Source organism: Tachypleus tridentatus, chromosome 10 (genome assembly GCF_004210375.1).
Source record: "Tachypleus tridentatus isolate NWPU-2018 chromosome 10, ASM421037v1, whole genome shotgun sequence".
Lineage (NCBI taxonomy): Eukaryota > Metazoa > Arthropoda > Merostomata > Xiphosura > Limulidae > Tachypleus > Tachypleus tridentatus.
The window spans coordinates 17,493,420-17,518,297 of record NC_134834.1 but is presented as its reverse complement, the minus strand read 5'-3'; the positions used below and the strand labels follow the sequence as shown (position 1 = coordinate 17,518,297).

At 31.8% G+C, this 24,878-nt stretch overlaps 1 protein-coding gene across 1 annotated transcript; it reads right to left on the bottom strand.

Annotated features, from left to right (window-relative positions):
* Window positions 1-164: 164 nt before the first annotated feature.
* Window positions 165-24,878, bottom strand: LOC143228809 (dual specificity mitogen-activated protein kinase kinase 7-like). Its single transcript, XM_076460177.1, has 10 exons — window positions 24,623-24,878; window positions 19,128-19,248; window positions 17,413-17,485; window positions 15,955-16,068; window positions 14,836-15,063; window positions 11,363-11,542; window positions 8,236-8,316; window positions 3,666-3,808; window positions 2,979-3,024; window positions 165-1,318 (listed from the first exon to the last, which is right to left on the bottom strand). Exons 1-10 carry the CDS (start codon window positions 24,777-24,779, stop codon window positions 1,196-1,198), a joined length of 1,266 nt encoding a protein of 421 aa, XP_076316292.1. The 5' UTR covers window positions 24,780-24,878; the 3' UTR covers window positions 165-1,195.

The window sequence follows — 24,878 nt, the reverse complement described above, 5'->3', positions numbered from 1 at the left end:
TACACACCTACAAGGCTTATTATGCACGTAAGATTTAACCTCGGCATGACAGACAGTAACATTAGATATAAATAGTTTACCTTACAAAAGCTTTGATGCAATAACTCAAATCTAGTACAAGTAAAGAAAACATAAGTGTTAGAAGCAAGGCAGATACGAAAACGTTACTCCTATCACTCAGAAAGTAAAAAGAAAAATCAGATAGTTTGAAATTTGCACAAAAAGATAATTTTTGTTTCACTCTCCCCTCTCATTTTGGTAATTCCTTACTAAACATTCTGTGATGGCACTTAAGAGGTGACGGATTTATTTATTTCACAGCTACATGTTTAGTTTTAAATCTCTCCCTATAAAATCATGAACATTTTAAAAAGTCATTCAAGTAATTTTAGCTTGCTCCATTTATGTTTTCCATCAGTTGTTTTTTGATGAAAATCGTTCTACACACATATGCAAGCTCAACTAAAAACAATAAAAAATAACCTAATGTTCAATTGATTATTATTCATTATCCTCTTTATAAATATATTTAATTGAGGCTATCAGCCGAGGTAGTTCACACGGAGAAAACCGACCACTGGACTTTCTGTTTACCTGTTCAGCTTGATTTTACGATCACAAAGTTGGGACATACAAGAAGTAATGTACTGCTGTACTTCATCTGGGTTATCTACTTTTAAATAATCTCACTTAAATTATCATGTTTACATTAATATTTCTTTCTTTTTGGTTCCTAAATTCATATTAAACAACTCCCAAATACACCACCAGGTGTCAGCACCCTCTGTACATATTAAAAAGTAAATGTGTGAAATCCTTCACATCTAGGTGTGTGTGTGTATGTGTATATGTATGTGTGTGTATATACAAAATATATCCTTAACACCTATCTAATGACACCCGTCAACAGTCACGTTTTCTTTAACAACTCCACCCAAAACGGTGTTTGTAACTTCTTCACTGCAAACAAGATGATTTTTACATACTTCAATAAGCCACATGGTTACTAAACTTTTTTTTTTTTGCTTTTTAAAGTGTTTTTGAATATATCTCTCTTTCTACTTCTAAGATGGCCAAAGGGTGTGGCTGTCTTCCCTCCCCAGTCCAACAGGAATGTCCAGCATGCCTGCTGCAGTGACACTACTTTTGGCAACTGAATAACACAAAGACATCGGATGGACTCCTTGGACTACTTTCATTTGTTCCAGTGATGATGTAGATGGGAGGGTGCTGCAAGGTCCGTGGTTTTCATTACAAAAGCAAACCACGCAGCAACACCATCATGAGTGTTCTGCATTCGCTTAATGAAAGGATGGTCCTGGAGTTCGATTTAAGAAACAGTGTTAGAACTTGTACCAAAACTTACAAACTAAAATTCTTACACACAGTCAAAAAGTAAACAGGTCATTACCTCACTAAATCCACTATGGTATATAAAATTCATAAAAAGATTCTGCTTCCAAAAACAGCATTTCAAAGTAGAAAACACGACACCAGTAAAGAACTGCATACACTAACGTTTCCCGATTACTGGATATTGCAACTGAGGGTATAAATGAGGCTACTGGAATTTGTCTTTGAGATCACAGTTACTCACTGGGATAAGTGACAAACCATAAAAGGTAACTTAAACCATTTATAACTTTGTAATGTGTTTACATAAAAAAAATTTTTAAAAATCGATTTGTCTCGCAGTGTTATTAATCAAATTACTTCATCACACAAGACGTTCACATAAGATAGTCATTAGCCAATGTTTCAAACACACTAGTTCCTAGTACCACGGATGCTATGCAGCTACAATCCATCTCATATGTAATAACTCAAAGTGAAAACAGAACTTTTATAACAATACCTACCCGACTTGAGGAAGTCATGTTCAAAATAACAATTCTTAATATTCACAAAGAAGTCTTGCACCAACACAACGTAACATGACTTTTACTCTCTAGACAAGAACGAATTTTCATCCTAATTACACGTTTTGTAACAAATATTTTACTGAGAAACAAAATTAGAAAAAAGAATCAGAGAGAGAGAAAAGACGAAGCCACAGTGACAGATAGTGATGTCACTAATGGAGTACTTCAGTGTATTTTCTGATTTAACTAACAATATACACATGTAGTGCACTGAACAAAAAAAAATTAGAAAAATATGTAATTTTAAAATTCATTAAGCCTAAAGTCTGATATAGGTGGTTCCAAATACTAAACTTTTTACCCATTCTACACAAACAAGTTTATTCTTTTGTTAAATGCTATGCAATGCTATTAGAGATATTTGTGCTAGCTTTTCCTAAATCTGAAATAAGTCCATTGGGGAAAGCATCACCCAACACCCATTCTTTGGCTACTTTTCTCAAAATGAATAGTTGTATCAGACTGTCACTCGTATGGAGCACCCATGGCCCAAAATTGTGGCATGCTTTTATTTTTGTCCATTGATAAGACAAACCAAGGTTTGGAACATTCATTGAAGGGCCACACTCAGTGAAGTTTAAACTTTTAAAGGTTTTACAACAGTGGAAAACACAGAAGCTGATATGGTATCAATAATTTTGCAATGGTAGCATTGACTTCATATTCTTTTAAGGCAAGACAAGCATGAAATTTGTTCTAAACAACATTAAAAAGCAATTCAAAATGATCTAACATAGATCAATAATTTTTAAGATGCTTTATAATGCATTTATTCTAATAAATACACAAAATAGTTAAGCAGAAGTGGTTTACATCTTTGAGATTTTATGATCATGTAAACAGTAGGTAACAAATTTAAAATTAATTTTAATTAAACAAGTTACTTAAAAAACTGTGAACTGGTTTCATCACCTACTACATTCTAATTTGTGTTACACAGCTGTTATCTAATTACAGTTAACTTAAAATAAAGAGGAACAAATTTCAGACCTTACACCTTTTTAAATAATAAGTTGGTTTTGAAGGATATAAAACTACGTAAAACAAGAAGCTTACCAAAAGTTTACGGTACTTTGGCCTCTTTTCATAGTCCTTGATTAAACTGGAAAACACATGATGTCATGAAAATAAAGAAATATCCCGTAACATTTAACAAATGTTTTTATAGAGAACTCACTGATTTTTACCAATAAACAAAATATCACCAGACTAAAACTCAAAATCAAGAATAATCACAAGCAAAATGTTAAAAAATTACTAGATATTAAAAACTAACACCAAGTTAAAAGGCATGGACAGCCTAGCTGCTTTGTGCCTAAAACGCCAAACCCCCACACATATCACATTAAAAAACCAGGTTTAGTACTGTTAGGATATTATAAAGATTAATGAGGGACGTCGAGATAGGACATACAAGAATGAGGTTTTACTTCTTTCTTAATGTTGGTTTTATTTGTTCAATAAACTTGTATACTTGATGAAACTTTGTAGAATGGATGGCAAGTGCCTGTTGTGGAGACACAAGTGTAGAGGATGGTATTTCGAAAGTCTTCCACCTTTTGTCTTCAAGTCTTCTACACTTGTGTCTCCACAACAGACAGTTGCCATCCATTCTACAAAGTTTCATCATGAATACTCTACCTAAACAATCTATCAAAGAACTTGTATACTTGTATGGTAAAATAAGTCATAACTGCAAAGAGCCAGGTACAGAGTTCCTTTTCAAACAAAAAACAAACTTACCAGTCATTAACAAAGCTACAAAAATCTAGAGAGAAATTTCCATCTGAGGGTAGATGGGGAGGGTCTTCTTGTAACACTTTACTGAGGACTTCAAAGTCATTATTACACCCTTGATAAGGAAACCTGTTTGTTGCTAGTTCCACCTATAAACAGTAAAACAGCTGATGCCTCAAAAAGGTAGATGTACAAATAAAAATCCATATAACCAAACACATATGTAAATTATTCTTATATATAAGCTACAATAAAATAACCAATCTCATGTCAGTATTATCCTTTTAAATAAAACTACCAAATCTAGTTTGTACAAAACAAAGTTTCATAAAGCTATAGCTCAATAAACAATCCAAACTTAAATTATTTTTAATTCTTGGTTGTTAGAGAATAACTGCAAAAAATCAGTCAATGTGTTTACAGCTAGAGATGTCCTAAGTGTGTGTCTACAATATACGAGTCACAACAGCTAGAGATGTCCTAAGTGTGTGTCTACAATATACGAGCCACAACAGCTAGAGATGTCCTAAGTGTGTGTCTACAATATACGAGCCACAACAGCTAGAGATGTCCTAAGTGTGTGTCTACAATATACGAGCCACAACAGCTAGAGATGTCCTAAGTGTGTGTCTACAATATACGAGCCACAACAGCTAGAGATGTCCTAAGTGTGTGTCTACAATATACGAGCCACAACAGCTAGAGATGTCCTAAGTGTGTCTACAATATACGAGCCACAACAGCTAGAGATGTTCTAAATGTGTGTCTACAATATACGAGCCACAACAGCTAGAGATGTCCTAAATGTGTGTCTACAATATAAGAGCCACAACAGCTAGAGATGTTCTAAATGTGTGTCTACAATATACGAGCCACAACAGCTAGAGATGTCCTAAATGTGTGTCTACAATATAAGAGCCACAACAGCTAGAGATGTTCTAAATGTGTGTCTACAATATACGAGCCACAACAGCTAGAGATGTCCTAAGTGTGTGTCTACAATATACGAGCCACAACAGCTAGAGATGTCCTAAGTGTGTGTCTACAATATACGAGCCACAACAGCTAGAGATGTCCTAAGTGTGTGTCTACAATATACGAGCCACAACAGCTAGAGATGTCCTAAGGTGTGTGTCTGCAATATACGAGCCACAACAGCTAGAGATGTCCTAAGTGTGTGTCTGCACATGCTCAGAGCCACAACAGCTAGAGATGTCCCAAGGGTGTTGTGTCTACAATATACGAGCCACAACAGCTAGAGATGTCCTAAGTGTGTGTCTACAATATACCTGCCACAACAGCTAGAGATGTCCCAAGTGTGTCTGCAATATACGAGCCACAACAGCTAGAGATGTCCTAAGTGTGTGTCTACAATATACGAGCCACAACAGCTAGAGATGTCCTAAGTGTGTGTCTACAATATACGAGCCACAACAGCTAGAGATGTCCTAAATGTGTCTACAATATACGAGCCACAACAGCTAGAGATGTCCTAAATGTGTCTACAATATACGAGCCACAACAGCTAGAGATGTCCTAAATGTGTCTACAATATACGAGCCACAACAGCTAGAGATGTCCTAAATGTGTGTCTACAATATAAGAGTCACAACAGCTAGAGATGTTCTAAATGTGTGTCTACAATATACGAGCCACATTTTAATCCTTGATGTACAAACACAGAACAAATGCTGTTGTTTTTTTTTAATTTACTCAAATCGTTTTCATCATAAGTCTGACTTTACCTTAATATTTAAAGTAAACAATTCCAGGCTCACACTTATCGTAATAGAGTTCATCAAAATCTGTCCACTACAAGAACATATTCAAAAAAGGAAGCCACAGGTTGTCTTAATGGTTCCATATTATTAGTGTTGCACAAAAACCTGACTTTAAATTCATCTTGTTTTAACTGACATGATAAATTATTTGCAGAGGGCACTTATCAAGTTCTATGTCAATTCAGATTAATGTGGCATTTTAAAAAATGATTAATTTTGTTTTACAAGTTCACATAACATCTTTAGAACCATCGTGTACATTCTCAGTTACAAAACTGGATGTGGGTAGAGTATGTTTTTAATTCACTATTTTACAAAGTTGGTGCTTTAACTACTACACGATACTGAACGTACAGGGTATAGAATTTTAGACTGGAAAAAGTCCTAAAATGATAAGTGTGGGATTAGCAATTAGTAGAAAACTATCCTACGTAGATGTTTAAAAAAAATAAGATTGGTTTTAAAACTTTGAAAGAAAGTGATTAAAAAACAAAATCCAAAAGTTGTGATATCAACATCTGGAGTTACTCCACCTCGCTAAGTTAATTTTATGAGTGATAACTTCCAACTGTTTTAGAAAATTTTAAATTGTCACTTGGTGTTTTTAAATTTAAAGAACTGTACTAACTCAGTGGGTGCCAATTTGTGGAAATAAGGACCAGCCCAATCACATGTATAACTAACTCGGTGGGTGCCAATTTGTAGAAATAAGGACCAGCCCGATAACATGCATAATTAACTCGGTGGGTGCCAATTTGTAGAAATAAGGACCAGCCCAATCACATCCATAATTAACTCGGTGGGTGCCAATTTGTAGAAATAAGGACCAGCCCGATCACATCCATAATTAACTCGGTTGGTGCCAATTTGTAGAAATAAGGACCAGCCCAATCACATGGTAATTAACTCGGTTGGTGCCAATTTGTAGAAATAAGGACCAGCCCAATCACATGGATAATTAACTCAGTGGGTGCCAATTTGTAGAAATAAGGACCAGCCCGATCACATGCATAATTAACTCAGTGAGTGCTATTTTGTAGAAATAAGGACCAGCCCGATCACATGCATAATTAACTCGGTGGGTGCCAATTTGTAGAAATAAGGACCAGCCCAATCACATGCATAATTAACTCGGTGGGTGCCAATTTGTAGAAATAAGGACCAGCCCGATCACATCCATAATTAACTCGGTTGGTGCCAATTTGTAGAAATAAGGACCAGCCCAATCACATGGATAATTAACTCAGTGGGTGCCAATTTGTAGAAATAAGGACCAGCCCGATCACATGCATAATTAACTCAGTGGGTGCTATTTTGTAGAAATAAGGACCAGCCCAATCACATGTATAATTACTGCAAATCAACTTTTAATTTACAGTTTTATGGTAATTTATCAACCAATTATCTTAACACCCATTTCAGTGGTCTGCTTTTAACTACAGAATGTAATAATAGGCATGTGATACAATGAAAGTTTTTAGTCTTCTACTGATTATACAGAAACTGACACATACAGTACAACCATATCTATTATGTTTACAAACTGACAACATACAGTACAACCATATCTATTATGTTTACAAACTGTGCAACATACAGTACAACCATCTTTATTATGTTTACAAACTGACAACATACAGTACAACCATCTTTATTATGTTTACAAACTGACAACATACAGTACAACCATATCTATTATGTTTACAAACTGTGCAACATACAGTACAACCATATCTATTATGTTTACAAACTGTGCAACATACAGTACAACCATATCTATTATGTTTACAAACTGTGCAACATACAGTACAACCATATCTATTATGTTTACAAACTGACAACATACAGTACAACCATCTTTATTATGTTTACAAACTGACAACATACAGTACAACCATCTTTATTATGTTTACAAACTGACAACATACAGTACAACCATCTTTATTATGTTTACAAACTGTGCAACATACAGTACAACCATATCTATTATGTTTACAAACTGACAACATACAGTACAACCATCTTTATTATGTTTACAAACTGACAACATACAGTACAACCATATCTATTATGTTTACAAACTGTGCAACATACAGTACAACCATATCTATTATGTTTACAAACTGACAACATACAGTACAACCATATCTATTATGTTTACAAACTGACAACATACAGTACAACCATCTTTATTATGTTTACAAACTGACAACATACAGTACAACCATATTTATTATGTTTACAAATTGTGCAACATTAAAGACACTTATCCATAAGCTAAGGATTTAGAACCACTACTCTAACGGATGTTAACCCATAGCTTTACCACATAACTTCTACAAAGACAGACATATACAACTGTAAGATATTAGTTTTAAAATTATTCTCCTAAAAAAAAACAACATTTACCTAACTTCTAAAGATTCTTTGAATAATGTAACATCGGGTCATTCTCTGAAGTATAGGTTGTTACTGTAACAACTAATGGCAAAGCAAATGTTAAAAATCAGATAATTCCATTAACACTAAAAAACTCAAATAAGCAGATACATTATACATATAATTACTAGAGTAAATGAAAACCCGTTACATAAAGTCAAGATAATTTAAAACTGCAGTTTTAAGGATATATATGGATATAATTGTCATTTTAAACTGCCAATCTTATCTACAGTATTACAACCAAACACGAAAAACAGTATTTAAAATTATTTAAATGGAACAAAAAAACTTGTTTTGAACTTATGAGATAAATTAATGTTATGAAGAATGAATTACAAAATATTCTAGCTTACCAGAGATATACCAAGACTCCAGACATCAGCCCTAATATCGTAATCTGGCCTACTAGGGTTAGGAGGATCTATTCGTTCGGGCTGCAAAGGTAAAATAAACCACGATCATTAAGAATTATGCTCCTAAGAATCATATGTATTGATAGAAATTAGTAAATAAGTAAGAATATATCAATCAATCTTTTATATTTAAAAGAGTGAGTTGAAGACCAAACTCAGTGATGTTTTATTTTCTTAAAAAACTTATTATTTTAATGAACTAAACAAATGTTTCAGTACAGTTATTAATAATACATAAAGTAGTTATATATCTTACTTATTAACTGACTAACATGTAAACCCTTAAACTTGAAATATATAAGCTGATATTAAGTAACAATATCTATATTATGATCAGCTGATGCTACGAGTAAGAGATTTCTTATCAAAAACATGAACATCCTCCAAGTATGAAATAAATGCAACATAAAGAACTGTAAAAATGTACATGTGGAAATGACTGGTATAATGCTATTTAACTGAGAAGAAGTTATAGGTTATAAAACTCGGTATAATGCTATTTAACTGAAAAGAAGTAATAGGTTATAAAACTCAGTATAATGCTATTTAACTGAGAAGAAGTTATAGTTTATAAAACTCGGTATAATGCTATTTAACTGAAAAGAAGTAATAGGTTATAAAACTCGATATAATGCTATTTAACTGAGAAGAAGTAATAGTTTATAAGACTCGGTATAATGCTATTTAACTGAGAAGAAGTAATAGTTTATAAGACTCGGTATAATGCTATTTAACTGAGAAGAAGTAATAGTTTATAAAACCCGGTATAATGCTATTTAACTGAGAAGAAGTAATAGTTTATAAAACTCGGTATAATGCTATTTAACTGAGAAGAAGTAATAGGTTATAAAACTCGGTATAATGCTATTTAAGTGAGAAGTAATAGGTTATAAAACTCGGTATAATGCTATTTAACTGAGAAGAAGTAATAGGTTATAAAACTCGGTATAATGCTATTTAACTGAGAAGAAGTAATAGGTTATAAAACTCGGTATAATGCTATTTAACTGAAAAGAAGTTATAGTTTATAAAACTCGGTATAATGCTATTTGACTGAAAAGAAGTAATAGGTTATAAAACTCGGTATAATGCTATTTAACTGAAAAGAAGTAATAGGTTATAAAACTCGGTATAATGCTATTTAACTGAGAAGAAGTAATAGGTTATAAAACTCGGTATAATGCTATTTAACTGAGAAGAAGTAATAGGTTATAAAACTCGGTATAATGCTATTTAACTGAGAAGAAGTTATAGGTTATAAAACTCGGTATAATGCTATTTAACTGAAAAGAAGTAATAGGTTATAAAACTCAGTATAATGCTATTTAACTGAGAAGAAGTTATAGTTTATAAAACTCGGTATAATGCTATTTAACTGAGAAGAAGTAATAGTTTATAAAACTCGGTATAATGCTATTTAACTGAGAAGTAATAGTTTATAAAACTCGGTATAATGCTATTTAACTGAGAAGAAGTAATAGTTTATAAAACTCGGTATAATGCTATTTGACTGAGAAGAAGTAATAGGTTATAAAACTCGGTATAATGCTATTTAAATGAGAAGTAATAGGTTATAAAACTCGGTATAATGCTATTTAACTGAGAAGAAGTAATAGGTTATAAAACTCGGTATAATGCTATTTAACTGAAAAGAAGTTATAGGTTATAAAACTCGGTATAATGCTATTTAACTGAAAAGAAGTTATAGGTTATAAAACTCGGTATAATGCTATTTAACTGAAAAGAAGTTATAGGTTATAAAACTCGGTATAATGCTATTTAACTGAAAAGAAGTTATAGGTTATAAAACTCGGTATAATGCTATTTAACTGAAAAGAAGTAATAGGTTATAAAACTCAGTATAATGCTATTTAACTGAGAAGAAGTTATAGTTTATAAAACTCGGTATAATGCTATTTAACTGAAAAGAAAAGAATAGGTTATAAAACTCGATATAATGCTATTTAACTGAGAAGAAGTAATAGTTTATAAAACTCGGTATAATGCTATTTAACTGAGAAGAAGTAATAGGTTATAAAACTCGGTATAATGCTATTTAAATGAGAAGTAATAGGTTATAAAACTCGGTATAATGCTATTTAACTGAGAAGAAGTAATAGTTTATAAAACTCGGTATAATGCTATTTAACTGAGAAGAAGTAATAGGTTATAAAACTCGGTATAATGCTATTTAACTGAAAAGAAGTAATAGGTTATAAAACTCAGTATAATGCTATTTAACTGAGAAGAAGTTATAGTTTATAAAACTCGGTATAATGCTATTTAACTGAAAAGAAGTTATAGTTTATAAAACTCGGTATAATGCTATTTAACTGAAAAGAAGTTATAGGTTATAAAACTCGGTATAATGCTATTTAACTGAAAAGAAGTTATAGGTTATAAAACTCAGTATAATGCTATTTAACTGAGAAGAAGTTATAGTTTATAAAACTCGGTATAATGCTATTTAACTGAAAAGAAGTAATAGGTTATAAAACTCGGTATAATGCTATTTAACTGAGAAGAAGTAATAGTTTATAAAACTCGGTATAATGCTATTTAACTGAGAAGAAGTAATAGGTTATAAAACTCGGTATAATGCTATTTAAATGAGAAGTAATAGGTTATAAAACTCGGTATAATGCTATTTAACTGAGAAGAAGTAATAGTTTATAAAACTCGGTATAATGCTATTTAACTGAGAAGAAGTAATAGGTTATAAAACTCGGTATAATGCTATTTAACTCAGAAGTAATAGGCTATAAAACTCGGTATAATGTTATTTAACTGAAAAGAAGTAACAGGTTATAGAACTCGGTATAATGCCATTTAACTGAAAAGAAGTAATAGGTTATAAAACTATTAATGTGATCTTCACTGCTGATTTATAAGGCTTCCCCAAATGTTTTCGTTTGTTCTAAGTCCAATCTGTACAAGTTTCAACATTGTAAACCCTCCTAAGCCACAGTAGTATTAATTCACTACGTAAATAAATCAGTATTCTAAAACCTGATATTATTGCCACGTGATAGAAACAAATGAGGCAATAGAAGGAAGTTCAACTCACAGCCATGTAGGCGGCACAACCAGCGGAACGGGTTTTGGCTTTTGAATCCACTAATCGTCCACTAATCCCAAAGTCGCACAACTTAATTACACCTCTTTCGTCAAGCAATATGTTGGAAGGCTTCACATCCCTATGAATAACGCCATGTTTTTCCTTCAGATAATGAAGTGCATTCACAGTCTAGGAAAGAGTAGAAACTATGTGAAAAATACAGCTGAAGTTTTGCTTCTAAAGTCTATTGTTTTGTAACTTACAAACAAGGAGGTTGAAATACAGCACCAACAAATCATAAAAACCTTATCCAGAACAAAAATTACATTTGATACAACCTTCAAGCTTGTCTTTCTCCCTGTTAAAAAAAGAGGGAATCCTTAATACCCACAGCTTTTCAAATTATTTGAGACAGGATTAGAGTAAGTTAATCAACAAAACCAGTTTACTTTTTCAATTAACTTTATTTTTGTGCATCAGCAATACCAAGCGTGGAACGTGCACACATCAAATTTGAGTTTATTACACATCAGGGTCTCTACCAGCCTACCCTCAAATAAATATTATTTTATAAAAGGTTAGAGTAAATTAAACTATAAGACCATAATCATATACACAATCGAGGGTTTGACTCCTGAATTCAAAACTGTAATTAGATCTTCACTTGGTCAATAGATGGCAGTGCATAATAATAACTTATATTAATCCAATAATCTTTGGCTCCTGTAGTTCATACTCTGGTCATTTTTTAAATTAATAACCACAGGAATGTGGACAAAGCATTTAACAGTTAGGCCTAGAGCAGGATTCAAATACAATGCAAATAAATATTCAAGAGTTAAAACAACTGTTCATTAAAATAATTAATGAAATTTCTTTTGTGAAGGGTTTGACAAAATTGTGTTCATCTCAATTCTAAAGTTCACCAGTCTCCTTTTACAAAAAAAGACAAATACGGTGGTTTTATTAACACTGGACATTCTATCCTGACTCTTTGCATGCCATGACCTTTCACAGCGTTACAATTAAACTCATTCATGTACATCAGAAAACATGGAACAAATTATTTTTATATTATTTAACTTTTAGTGTTTAATTTCAAAGAAAACATGTTTAATTCTCTGTCACCATTTGTGTTTCACATTATGTGTCTGAGCACTAATTTCTTTACTTCATAATCTTCCAAACATACAAAAATAAGACCACTACAAGTATAAACACAAACTGTATGTTATTACAAAAACGAACATAAGACCTAAACCCTTTAAATTCTTTACTTTACAAAATATCAATAGATTTTTCAAACCCACAAGAGATTGTTCGCTGATCAAATTTACATGGCTGGTGGACATAGTAATGGCAAACTGTCCTTTACATAAATCTTACAATATCTTGTTTAGTTTTTCCTAAATTAACAGTCCGAGTCACTCTTAAGGTCAAAGAAATTTCTTTTTGTTACCTTTTTAGTAGTCTATTTAGAAAGTTGAATAAAGTACACAAGTTTAGGGACATTCTGTTCTGGTCACAGATATTTTATTGTGTTCCAAAGTGCAGAATTATTTTTTGAATAATAAAATTTTGGCAGCATATAGATGCTTACAGATGGGCAGCCAAATTTTCTTTCTAAAGTGCAAAAGAGCTTACATACACAGTATTACCAATCCTTGTCTTTATTTATATACCTTATTGTTGTACATTTTTCAATAAAACTAAAATCTAAAAAAATGAGAAACCTCTCACTTTATTTAAACCAAACTTCACTAAAATAAAAAATTTAAAACTTCATGAGGTCAAGAGCAAATGTGACAGAAAAACATCATGTTTCGTATCCAACAAACTATGCTGAATGGAGTAGCTGAAATACATTTTTAAATGGACAGAGGTCACTCAGATCCTCATTGTTTGAAATAGGGTCAACAATAAAACAAGTTTAGGAACTGCTGCTCTATAGAAACAGCTAATGAATACCTTCTATGATTTATTGTTTTTAACACAGGAGTTAACACTCCAGTGGATACAAAAAACAGCAGTTATAAAAATAAAGGAAGCAGATGTGATAGGTTAAACGTTGAAACTGTCAAGGTAAGTAATTGGAATTTTCTGGTCAATGCTCCAGTCAATACAGACGGAAAAGTTGGCATCGTTAAGATTATTTCATATTTTCCAACTTTTCTTTTCACTGGGCATTAACAATTTCTTTGCAGCTACAGTTAGGGTCTATGGAAAAAATATGTTTACTTGAGACTAACCCAGTAGAGCTTTTGGAAACTTAAGAAACAAATCTTTAATATTTATATAGGTATATCAATAAACCTGTCATCAACCATGGTTTATAAGTCAAATTTTAATATCATACAAGGTTTAATTTCTTAATTTCAAAAGGATTTGTTTGTTTTGAATTTCGCACAAAGATACTCAAGGGCTATCTGCACTATCCATCCCTAATTTAGCAATGTAAGACTAGAGGGAAGGCAGCTAGTCATCACCACCCACCGCCAACTCTTGGGCTACTCTTTTACCAACGAATAGTGGGATTGGCAATCACATTATAACGCCTCCACAGCTGAAAGGGCGAGCATGTTTTGGTGCAACCAGGATTCGAACCCGTGACCCTCGGATTACGAGTTTAACATCTCAACACACTTGGCCATGCCGGGCCAATTTCAAAAGGAAATACTTAAATAAATTATTTTTTCTTCCCTGCACCATGAAACACTTCTTTGTTCCAAGTAGCCTGTTTTAGAATTTTGTTTTACCCCTTCATAATCTTCTGAGCTTGACACAGTTTATATATACGACTAACACATAACGTAGATTTACAGCTTCCAACATTCTCGCATTGCTGAAATGCAGACTAGAAAGTCAAACCTGCACGTCATGTTCTTTTATCACATCAAGTCTTTACACAAAACAAAGTTAGTAATGCTCTCCTACAGTTTCTGTTGGATTATTTATAACCAACAAAAATATAAGACTTTATTTATACTACTAAAAATCCTGTTAAATCTAACTCATTCTAATGACACCTTTGAAATATCTGATCTCGTGTTTCAGTGTTAATCTGTGATTAATCCAATGATTGGACACATATTAATGAAACCAATGGGATAATACCTTAAAGCAGAATTTACAGATTTGATAACACATTAGATATAAAGTGACTAATTCTATTAATTACAGGCACTAACAGTGATAACTTTAACCAGCAATAACAATCAAATGGCCTAGAGGAAAGAATTTGATAACAATGAAATTTTAAAAAAATTAAGTTTTTTTCATCCAATAATAAAGTTCAATCTTAGTTCTAAGGTACTAGACATTTCAATAAGTCTTAAGTTTCCTATAACACGTATCATAACGGATAAAATGTGTGTGTGTGTGTAAACATATAAAAATACAAACACAATGTTTAAATGAGCTTTGATCATGAATTATGTGTTACTGATGAAGCAATTTCGATACAAGTTTTCATAAACAATTACCGCGACAGCCACTTTGCCGAGGATCATTTCTGGAATTGATTTCTTCAGACGTTTCATCAACTTATCTAAACAAGTGGACATGAGCTCCATACAGATCCATACTTCCGAGTCAGTAATGAAGTAACCAAAGCACTGCACAATGTGTGGACAGTCCTGACAGCTCAACACAACATCTAAGTCCATAGTGATCCGTTTGTTCTCTTCTTTATTTCCTGATCTTCTCATTTGCTACAGAAAATTAAAACAAGGTAGAAACTGCTTTAATGTACAAAGCCATTAAATTACACAGAATTTACAAAAGTAAATCGACATGTCAATTTTTATTAAAACTGTACAATGCTTAACACAGAGAGATCATAAGATCGAACTTTGTCCTGACATTACTTGATTTGTTTGTAATTCTTTTATAAATAAATACATTTTAACATTATAGGAAAGTTTTAAAAAAACACTTTTCCAAATAAGATAAAAAAGCTCAAAATTAATTTTTAAAACTGGAATAAATTTTTAGAAATTTATAAACATAAATTATTTTTTTTTTCACGAATTTTACTAAATTTTTAATAACTTTGGGAGTACTACATTCTATTAATTTATAAAACCTCAGTATTCAATCCTACAAGAACTTGTGCATCTAATTTAAACAATTATGACTGTTTAAATAATAGTTAACATCAAATACAGATCGTAAGGTGACTTTCTCACTTGTTTTTTAACTTTTAATGGATCTTCATAAGCAAATAAATGCAAATTGTTAAATTATTTGAAAAAAAAACAAGAAGACTTCTCAGAGATTTTTCAGATAAAGCAGTGAAATTCAGCTAAATGATCCATTAAACATTATGGTAATCAAACAACTGTCTGTGGGATTATAGTGTCACAGTGGTAGTTTATCTTGTAACTTCAATGTCATTGAATTAACAATATCCTCACTGGAGGAGCTCACCAGCACCAAACTTTTCTCCAGAAGTTGACACAAATATTTAATAACAAAATAAAATTGACATTACCTGACATTAAAAAAAGTTTTTGTTTTTTTTGTCTTAGAGGATCTATTTGTCAAAAATACTCAAAAACTATGAAATGCAAACTCATGATTTCCAGTATACACAGACTCACTTTGACAGCCATAACTTTTCTCGAAGGTTTGTGTTCCATCCTAACAACATGGCCACAAGTCCCCGTCCCGAGCTCTCCCAACTGAATCATGTCATCGACAGAAGAGTGGTACGTCTGGAACCCAGTATACAATAATGAAAATTTCGCTAAATTTTTGTAGGAAAATTAAGACACAATATAGATTTATTTTGCATCAAATTCATTTTAAACACTTTTACTTGTCACTAATTTAACACAATTAGCTAAAATAATCAATGTCGTATAGTTGAAGAAGGTTATTTAGACTCTGGGATTATAAAATTTAGTTTCAAAGTTTCAACACAAAACTATATAAAAACGATATCTGTACACAGCTGTCCCAAATTTTGAGTTAATACACCATACAAAAGACAGTTAACCAACAGTGTCACTTGCTCTTGTACCCCTAAGTGGGGAGTTTTTGTTGTTTTATTCAGCAACAGTCCACCAACAATGGCTCTTCAGATTCATGGTCCAGGCATGCTACCACTACTCTGCCGTGCCTGGCCCATGGAATTGAAAATACAATACCAATAAAATTTTAAACAGATTTGAAATGTCAGGTAAGCAAGTAAACAAATAAAATATAAAATTCTGTCACTTCACAAAAGCATAATATGGAAATACGTCAGTGGTCCTTTTTCAACTTGACAAAAGCATAATATGGAAACACGTCAGTGGTCCTTTTTCAACTTGACAAAAGCATAATATGGAAACACGTCAGTGGTCCTTTCTCAACTTGACAAAAGCATAAATATGGAAACACGTCAGTGGTCCTTTTTCAACTTGACAAAAGCATAATATGGAAACACGTCAGTGGCCCTTTCTCAACTTGACAAAAGCATAATATGGAAACACTTCAGCGGTCCTTTTTCAGCTTGACAAAAGCATAATATGCGAACACGTCAGTGGTCCTTTTTCAGCTTGACAAAAGCATAATATGGGAACACGTCAGTGGTCCTTTTTCAACTTGACAAAAGCATAATATGGAAACACGTCAGTCCTTTCTCAACTTGACAAAAGCATAATATGGAAACACGTCAGTGGTCCTTTTTCAGCTTGACAAAAGCATAATATGGAAACACGTCAGTGGTCCTTTTTCAGCTTGACAAAAGCATAATATGGGAACACGTCAGTCCTTTTTCAACTTCACAAAAGCATAATATGGGAACACGTCAGTCCTTTTTCTTTTAAGAACATTAAGCTTGAATTTAATATTTTAAAGTGGACACAAAACTACTAAAAAACATGTTTTTATTTAACATAACCATTAACATGAAAAGAAATGTTTTTGCACTTATCATGAACTTATAATTATTAATAAGTGTTTCTAATGCAACCTCAGCATAACAACACATTCATGTTAACTGCACTTGTGTAATCACTATCACAAAAAACTGGTTGAGTTTGGTTTACTTAAACTTTATAAACTTAACTTACCATTCCATCAATAGTTAAGGTTCCAGCATGCTGGTAGATTTTCCTTAGCTTTGATTCCATTTGATAATTTGTACTAAAACAAGTTAAACAGACACACAGCTCATAATAAATTCAATAATCACATGTTAAAACTATCTCTAAGTAATGTTCATTTTAAATAAAGGAAAACTATTTTTAATTCATTTTAGATTTTGCATTACACTGACTGTTAAAAATTCTGAACTTTTTCTTACACCTACAGATAAATCTCATTACCTTAACTGACAACATTCAATAGTCTTGCATATATTAATAAAAAATTATAATAAAATGAGTTAATCCAAATTACCATTAAATCAACTGTCATAAAAAACTAACCACAATTAGTGTTTTCAATTATTCCAACAACTGATTAAAGGAAATTGTACTTAAATTTAAATGACACAAAAACAAATCACCTAATCAAAATTAAAGATGGAGATAATTACTATTTTTGATTATTCTAATTATTCGAGAAACCAAAACTTTGCTATTACGACTGTTTATTGTTAAGCTCAAAACTACATCATAAGGAGCTGCTGTGTTCTGCCCAGTTTTTACCCTTACATGTTTTTTGTTTTATCTTCAAGTTTAATTTACAATGCCATCAAACTTGCTTGGCTTATCTTTGTCGTGGCAAAGCTACTATGGATATCTGCCACAATCACTAATTTTCAACCAATGATTAGCGAGAAAACTGGTGGCAGCACTTTAACCTTCTCTTATCACTCATACGTATTGTGATTTTAAAAATACGACTAATCAATTATTCAAACACAGATAACTAATGTGATCTGTAAGTTAATTAATTATAAAATGGTTATTTCAAAACTAAAGATACTCTTAATTTGTCAGTATATTTTATCAAAATTGAAAATAACATTTCAGAGAAACACAGACAATGTAGTTTCGCATTTAAATGTAAAGACTCCAAAGCACTTGTCTCTTTTTTTCAGTACATTTTCTGTTACTAACATATTACAAACACTTTGACAGAGCAATACAATTTAAGTTGTTTATGTACAAACATTTATTCAGTTTTTTTATGAGCTTTTATGGTTATTTTTTAAATAAATATAAAAATGTACACTACAAAAACAGTGATCAGTTTCAATTTTATATCAATAAACAAACTGGTGATGTTTTACTCTCCCACAGTCTTCTCAATGTCTATTCTGGATTCCAGTTCAGAGGTGTGTAAAATCAGCATCTCAGATCTATCTTTGTATTCAACATATCACTCACTGCCAAAGAGGCCTTTCATTCAGTACTGAAACTTATCAGTTACACTGGACAATAAGACATTTATATATACAGTATGAAACTTTACGTATCAGTTTAAATACTAAAATATGGTAAAGCACTGGAAGTTAAAAAAAACCTAATATCTGTGAACAAACTCAATACACTGTATACGTTTAAAACATTTAAACAAATCAGTGGTTTACCTAGTTATCATAAATCTTAGGTATAGCCTGATTACAACATATTTTTTTCTATTGGAAGAGACAAGTGTACTTACAGTTATAGTTACAAAACATTGGTATGCTATCTTACATGTATTAATTTATTTTTTCCCTAACAAAGAGAAATTTACTAACAGAAAATAATGACATTCAATGTTTTTAATAATTCTCAGACTGAAAATATCTTCCAAGAAGCAAAACTGATTAAATCATAAGTACATAGGTTCTCACCTCTCTTGTGATCTGAGCGAATATTCGTGTGGCGGAAGAGATAAAGGTAGCATAGCAGTCCTCTGACTTGCAGGAAATATGGCAGGTCTGCTAAGAGATCCATGTCCTTGCCCAATTGGAACTGGATAAAGTATCTCTGATTATTAACAATTACTTTTAGTTCAGTGGCTGGTCTAAAAGACAAAGTTGGCGTAGAGTTAGAGCAGAGAAAAAAACAAAAAATATTATGATTTTTATCTAATGTTTGCTAAAGGCTTGCCAAATTTCATGAACATACACTTACTACATTAACAGCTGTAGCGTTGTGAGATAGAGAACACTTAATTTTACTATGATTTTGTTTCACCGTTCATTTATTATTCCTTCTATTGTTTAGTTCAACTATGAATTTTTAATGATAGTAAAAACCTTGCCTTGAGCTTAACCCAATTAGTTCAGAAAACCTGGTTCTTTATCCTAACCTATTTATTTATTGCAATTAAAAACATTGATATTTAGGTTGTATTGTTCATTAACAATACTATCAAGTCATGGTTTGGTTAGGCACAGATTTATTAACATTGTTTTTATTGTAAGTGATACAACTTGTACTCCAAATGTTTGAAAGCTTTGTTTGGGGTTTCTGTTGTCATTACAGTTTAATAAATTGTTTTTGTTCAATCCTGGTTGCAGCAGTGTTTTGATTTAGTTCCTTACAGTATATATACTTTCATGGATACATGGTGGTTACAAGGTTGGCTACAATGACCAAGCTCATACATAAAGGATGAAAATATTTCATCTTTTGTAATATACAACTCAAATCAAGTAACTTAAAAGGATTAACCTCACTGTGACAGGTCACGGGTCAAAGACCATGTCATCACATTTGTTGACTTTCATTCAAAATTTTATTGAACTACTATTTTATGAATTTATGTCAATAAGTCTGATATCACATTGTGGATTATACTTTATATTGCAGTGTTATACATTAGTTAATTTCTTAAAAGTAAATATTAAAAGAACACACCTAAATATTGATTTTGTGTGTCGAGTGGTATGTCAAATTCAGCACTGGTCCAAATAAAATGTTTGTGATGTCAAAATACTAAGTCTATAGTTTAATATGAATCAGAAACATTGACAAGCTAGCATACAAAATAAGAACCTCATATTTTATATTTGTTAAGGTGTAGCTTATGTACCGATCTCCCCACTCATCTTACATATACCAACTTCAATATATGTGAATAACAAATCTAAATCTTAGGGTGTCCCCCAAGTCACTTTCCCAACCATTTTAATGTGCTTGTAAAACACCTCATTCTTTCAAAGCAAGATTTCAAGCAGGTAGGTTGTGCTTTTAGTGTGCTCAAAATTACATTTATTTTTTTTTAAAGACAAAATACAGATTAATTACTAAGCTTGATAAATTATAATGGAATCCTAAGTTATCGATGTAGTTACTTATGATTATTTAGCTATTTCAAATGTATAAACAAAATTATTATGCTCCACATTCTCCACATGCAAAATTTTAAAAGACTTAGCAACCTCAGAACAGCAGAAACCAAGTATGAAAGTTTTAATAACCAGAAGATACAAGTACTTGCTATAATTATTTACTGACTGTTCTGTTTTAAGAAAAATAGGTCTGAGAAGTTATTTGGAAATAGTAATAGTATATATAATACATAATAAATGAAATGTGATTATTTTATAAAAATACCAGCCACTATTGTACATCCAAGACAGGTCACTTTGTAAAGACTAAAGGTCAGTTTCTATGTTATTAAATATGATAAACTGAGTGCACGTGTTTCATGTCAATGAAAGTCCTGTAATATTAACAAGGCACCACTGGAAGATCAGTATAATGAAAATAATAGACATATATGTAAATGGATCATGTTTTGAGGTTTAAACTTTCGAGACTAAACATTTGTGCTTTCGTGTTACAATTCGTAATCATTCCAGAATGAAAAATGTATAATTTCTATTTCCAAATTTTTTTATGGTGGTCATGAAGTCAGTTTTATGGTGGTCATGAAGTCAGTAAAACTGGCCAACCTCACACAGTCATGGTAAAGAAAATAACAGACAAAATATAAAGATCCACTGAAAACAAACACTGAAGTGTAGTCAGGAGATTTTTAGAGATTACATAAACAATATTTGAGATTTCTGGGACAAAGGATAGTTTTTTCAATTGTTACATGAAAATCACTTCACTCTGGGACTAATAACAAAAACAGGCTCGATATTTTCTCAAGTAAAATTTCAGTAAAAACAATTCATTAAAATCTTTTTTTTGTGTACAAAAACTTGCAACCTTTACTAAAAGTCTAGTGAATTTTGTGAAGGCACACACACTGCATCAAAAGTTATAATATCAATATTCACGTATATTATACCCAGCTCATCACGAAAGGGTTAGTAATTTATTTCTAGAAGCTACAGGAGTGGCATGTGTATGTTTTCTTACAGCCAAACCACATTGATCCATCTGCTAAGCCCACCAAGGGGAATCGAACCTCTGATTATAGCACTGTAAATCCGTAAACATACCGCTGTACTAGCAGGGGTAATGTTAATGGCAAGTCGCTTATGTTACTGTTTGCAAATCATTTGTTATGAACTAACATCATGTTACTCAAGCCTTCTCAATTTTTCTTCTTACTGTAATTAATAATACATCATCTCATAACATAGTGTTCATTCTATATTATTTGTACTGAACCAGTCTTAGATTAATTACTAGTGAATACATAATGCAAGTTTTAAATTTTCCATGAAAAATGCATGGTTAATTTAAAAAAAAAATGTCTGAACTTGGTTAATCGGTGGATAATGCAGTGAATTTTGTATACACGAACTTTCAGAAAGCTTTTGATAAAGTGTCTCTTAACAGACTTTTTAGACAGATGAAAACTTAAATGAACTGAAAATTGGATGAATGGTAGAAAACTAATAAATAGGTCAAAATCCCAATATATTAATCTTACAAGTTATTTAGCTTGAGGTTTTATACTATTTTGTATCTTTATTAACGATGTTCAGAAACACAGACAGCAAGGAAACATTTCATTATTTAAGGATGTCTCCACACTAAAAACCCTCTTAAACTTCTCTCCTCAATAAAAAATAAGAGGTCGTGATGAATCCCTACAAAACAAACTTTCTATCCCCATAACCATCTTAGTGACCATTCTCTGAAACATTTCCTATGATTCAGTATCCTTTCTTAGTTTTAGACCAAAACAGTGACCATACCAATCTGTGATAGTTGTATAAACGTTTGTACCTGTAGTCACCAATATTCCAGATGTAGGAAGTACTGAAGAGCTTGCTATATTAGTGACAGCTATATTTCTCTGACGAGTGTATCAGTCTTAACATTTTATTGTTCCAAAAAGAATAGACATATTCGAGGTTGTAGTTTTGAAGATTGAAAAAATATATGATGATAATGAAGAAAAATAAGGAATCTTGATGCAATTCTATTTTTCTGGGAACATTAACCTTCTGAAACAATACTTAGAATTAAAAGGTTGTCATATGAGGACAGGTTAAGTTCTCTCTCTTGAAAAAAAAGACAAGTTACAGGGGGTCTCATTGAAGTGTCTAAGAGTATTAAGGGAATTGATACGTTCAATGTATCATCTTTTTTTTCATACTTAATGGTGAGAATCGTAGGACTAAAGGACACAAATTTTTGAAATGTAGAAATCATCTAAGGCAGCTTTATTTTTCTAACAGTGCCAATGAAGTTTGAAATGGATTCCTTCTCATGTAGTGGATGTAGTTATTTTATGGGGGATTTAAAGGAAGGCTTTATAAATAGAGATAAGCACTAGTTTCCAATATTTTCATTTTAAAGTTTAGTTTAGTGGATGGGATGACCTAGATGGAGCAGCAGGTCTTTGTTGTTTTGAATTAAGCACAAAGCTACACAATGGGCTATTTGTACTCTGCCTACCACGGTATCAAAACCCGTTTTAGTGTTGCAAGTCCACAGACATACCGCTGAGCCACTGGGGGGCTGGTCTCTTGTTTTCAAACTGTGTGTATCTGCTGGACATTGTCCAGTCTACTCTTCACTTGTCTGAAGATATTTATGGGTATCAACATTACATTATATTAATCTGCTAACAGAAATGATCAGATAAATGGCTTCCAAGACTCTGACAAATGTACACATTATAAATATTAAAAAACATATTCAGTTGAAAGTATACAAGGCTAACAACCTAAAACTGTCTAGATGAAAAAAATGTCAAACAACTCTTTAAGGGTCTGCTTGAATGAAATACACCAACATTGCACCTAGTGGTAAGGATGAACAACAGTGCTATGACAAACAAACTAGTTAGGAATAATTCATTATCACAGAACAAATAGAAATAAACGTAAATTGTTGAAAGAAAGATAAAAAGTTAAATATACTAAAGTTTAGCTTCACTTATACTGAACATACAAGATATCCTATCAGATTACGTAACTGAAGCCAAATCAACTCTTTTGAGGATTCTTAGATCCAATTTTTTTAGGAAAAAAAAAATGAAAAATCAAAGTTTATTGCAGTGAGGGATTGTCAACCAGAAGTGACAGCCAGATTACTATACAATGTGAGGAATGTTAAAAATAAGCTGTGTACAGTGGCAAATTTGTTTGCATATGGAGAAATTATGTAAATATATTTAAGCTGTAACTAAAGCTAAATCATCAAATTAATTATTCCACAAGTTAATAACCTAGCAAAGAAATAACTTTACCAAAGAAACATTCTGATCCATACTTTTAAAATTTGCACTTAGTACTTAACATGTTAAATATTAAAGATAATATTCTTACCCTTTTCAGTCTATCAATAAAACAGGCCATACATGTATATTTAAATCATAGTTTAGTCATTTAGACATTAGTTCGTATCTAAATGCTTAATATTATACTACTGGTATGACATTTTATGATGTCAAAAAAACATATAGATTCAAGAAGTCTTAATATTAAGCGGAAAAATCCTATTAACCAAGTACTTTTGAAAGACACTTTCTTTTTTTCCTTCTGAAGTTAAGATGGATCACTCTTTGAAGTAAAATCACATCATCAAATTATTATAATATTCTGGTTATGCGTTCTTTCTTGTATCTTCATATATGACAAAGTATAACAAAGAAACAAAACTGTACGTAAACAATAAAGCCAACTAGATGTCCACCTTCTCAAGTTCCAAGGTTACGCTGACCTTCTTTAACCGAGTACTTTAACCTGCTTTTTGTATTATTTGAAAAACTATTTATCTAACTTTGTTAATACTATCTTAACTTATAGGTATAGTTATGAGAAAACTATATATTATTATTAGTTAGTACTGTACTATTTCACTTGAGTAGGTCTTCTGACGATCCAAGGTAAAATAAGAATATCTCTTGCTAAGCCTAGGTTCACTAAAATAACTTTCTAAGTTCTACAAAGACTGAGACGAACCCATACTATTAAAGTAAACTTACGTCCTTTTACTTTTAGAGTAGTAGGCCTCGAACTAGCCATATCAGGTCTTAAATCTCTCGAAGATGTATTTCTAGATTCTTGTTCATGATCATTTTCTGCTTTTAATCGTGCTTCTAACTGAGTTAACCTATTACGGAAAGAAGTCATAGTAGCCATCTTGTTTAAGAACAAGAGAATTCTTTCAATGCACACTCTCAAACGTATTCCTTACGATCTACTCTAAGCTGTTTTATTTATTTATTTATCTTTTGCGTG

Bases quoted from the DNA above. Each gene is read 5' to 3' on its own strand.
- LOC143228809 (XM_076460177.1), bottom strand. From the start codon at position 24,779: ATGGCTACTATGACTTCTTTCCGTAATAGGTTAACTCAGTTAGAAGCA. The intron at 17,486-19,127 runs GTGAGAACCTAT...AACTTGTTTTAG, and splicing joins TCGCTCAGATCACAAGAGAG to TACAAATTATCAAATGGAAT. The intron at 15,064-15,954 runs GTGAGTCTGTGT...AATTTTCTGTAG, and splicing joins GAAAAGTTATGGCTGTCAAA to CAAATGAGAAGATCAGGAAA.